Source organism: Sphaeroforma arctica (genome assembly GCF_001186125.1).
Source record: "Sphaeroforma arctica JP610 unplaced genomic scaffold supercont1.2193, whole genome shotgun sequence".
Classification (NCBI taxonomy): Eukaryota; class Ichthyosporea; order Ichthyophonida; genus Sphaeroforma; species Sphaeroforma arctica.
Genome location: NW_014038365.1, coordinates 6605 through 8128, shown reverse-complemented (window position 1 = coordinate 8128; position 1524 = coordinate 6605). Strand labels below are relative to the sequence as shown.

Genomic DNA, 1524 nt, shown 5'->3' with positions numbered 1-1524 from the left:
AATATATACTTTTTGAGGAAAATACTAAGATGGATATGTAGAATTGTAAATAAGTGTATATTTCGTCTTGTGAGCGCGAAGTGTATGCCTCTCCTTAATCAAGATGTATAACTTATAATCTACATTTGTGGTGAGTGGAATATCGGTTAACATAATCATGCCAGTATGTTGATGTATCACATTGTATGCACCTCACATACAATCCTGTAATCAATTCCACAAGTACAATCCTTCGCCCACATCACTTGCCAAGCACAACCAAGCGTCACAACGGCGTCTGTACTTACAATGGTGAGTATGGTGCAGTCCGTGAATAGCTGGCGCAGTGTCGAGGATATGAGCTGGTCTGTTTTATTGTCCACATTGGCTGTGGCCTCGTCCATGATCAGGATCTGCGCGTGCATTGTAGAAGATCACATGCATTTGTATGTCAAAATATACCTCCCGAAGTGTGAGACGTCAAGCACCGATTGCAGAACTCAACAACAAACTACGATGTGGGGTCAGAAGTGGACTAGCCACACGCTACACCCCCTAGTTGTCACTGCTATCACTCAGCCCCCACCCCCCCCCACACACACAGTATGCGTTTGTGATATTTTGTGATAGTATGGATTGTTTCCAGAGAACACTTTGTCCCATACCTACCTTGTTGTGAGAAAGTATGGCGCGGCACAGGCAGAACAGCTGCTTCTGACCGATGGACAGGTTCCCGCCATCCTCCGTCACGACCGAATACAGCCCATTGCCCTGAAGATTAACAAGCCAAGCGGTGCGAAGAGTTGAGGTCAGTAGTTATTGTATACTGGATCATCGAAAGAATATATATGATACATAGAATGCAACCCACTGTGATATATATATATATATATATATAACCCCTAAGTTGTCCACCAATGACACCACCAGTGTAACGAATTATACTAATTTGGCATGATACTAGCAATTCTTACCATGCTCTCTGTCAGATCCTTGAGCTGCACATCGGCCAGAGCCTTTAACAGCACCTCATCAGAGTGTTCGTTGAATGGATCGAGGTTGGAACGGATAGTACCTGAAAACAGCACGGGTTCCTGAGGGATGACGGAGATGTGGCTGCGCAGAGTGTGCGTGCCCAGCAGATGGGTTGGTACATCTGTGGCAAACAGCGAGGTCAGCAGGCAATTTCGGAAGATAAAACGAAGTAGTAGTTGGTGGGATATGTAGGTATGTACTAGGGAAGGTGTATATGGTTGGGTATAGGGTTTACTGACGATGAGGCGGTGTTCAGTTACCTGCACATGTGCAGAGTCATATCACACACACACATACAGCAGCACAATAAAGCACATACATATTTACATACAAACATAAATACATTCATACAAAACTACATAGATGAATACATACATACATATAAAACATATATATATACATACATACATACAAACATACATACATACGTACATACATACATACATACATACATACATACATACATACATACATACATACATACATACATACATACATACATACATACAT

The 1524-nt window shown here is 42.3% G+C and overlaps 1 protein-coding gene across 1 annotated transcript; it reads right to left on the bottom strand.

Moving 5' to 3' along the window:
- Positions 1 to 176: 176 nt before the first annotated feature.
- Positions 177 to 1135, bottom strand: SARC_12277 (hypothetical protein; the record flags this gene model as incomplete). The annotated part of the gene is made up of 3 exons (XM_014293620.1): positions 177 to 392; positions 649 to 750; positions 954 to 1135. Coding segments are annotated over 3 exons (500 nt in total), but the record flags the coding sequence as incomplete, so codon positions are not given.
- Positions 1136 to 1524: the final 389 nt, after the last annotated feature.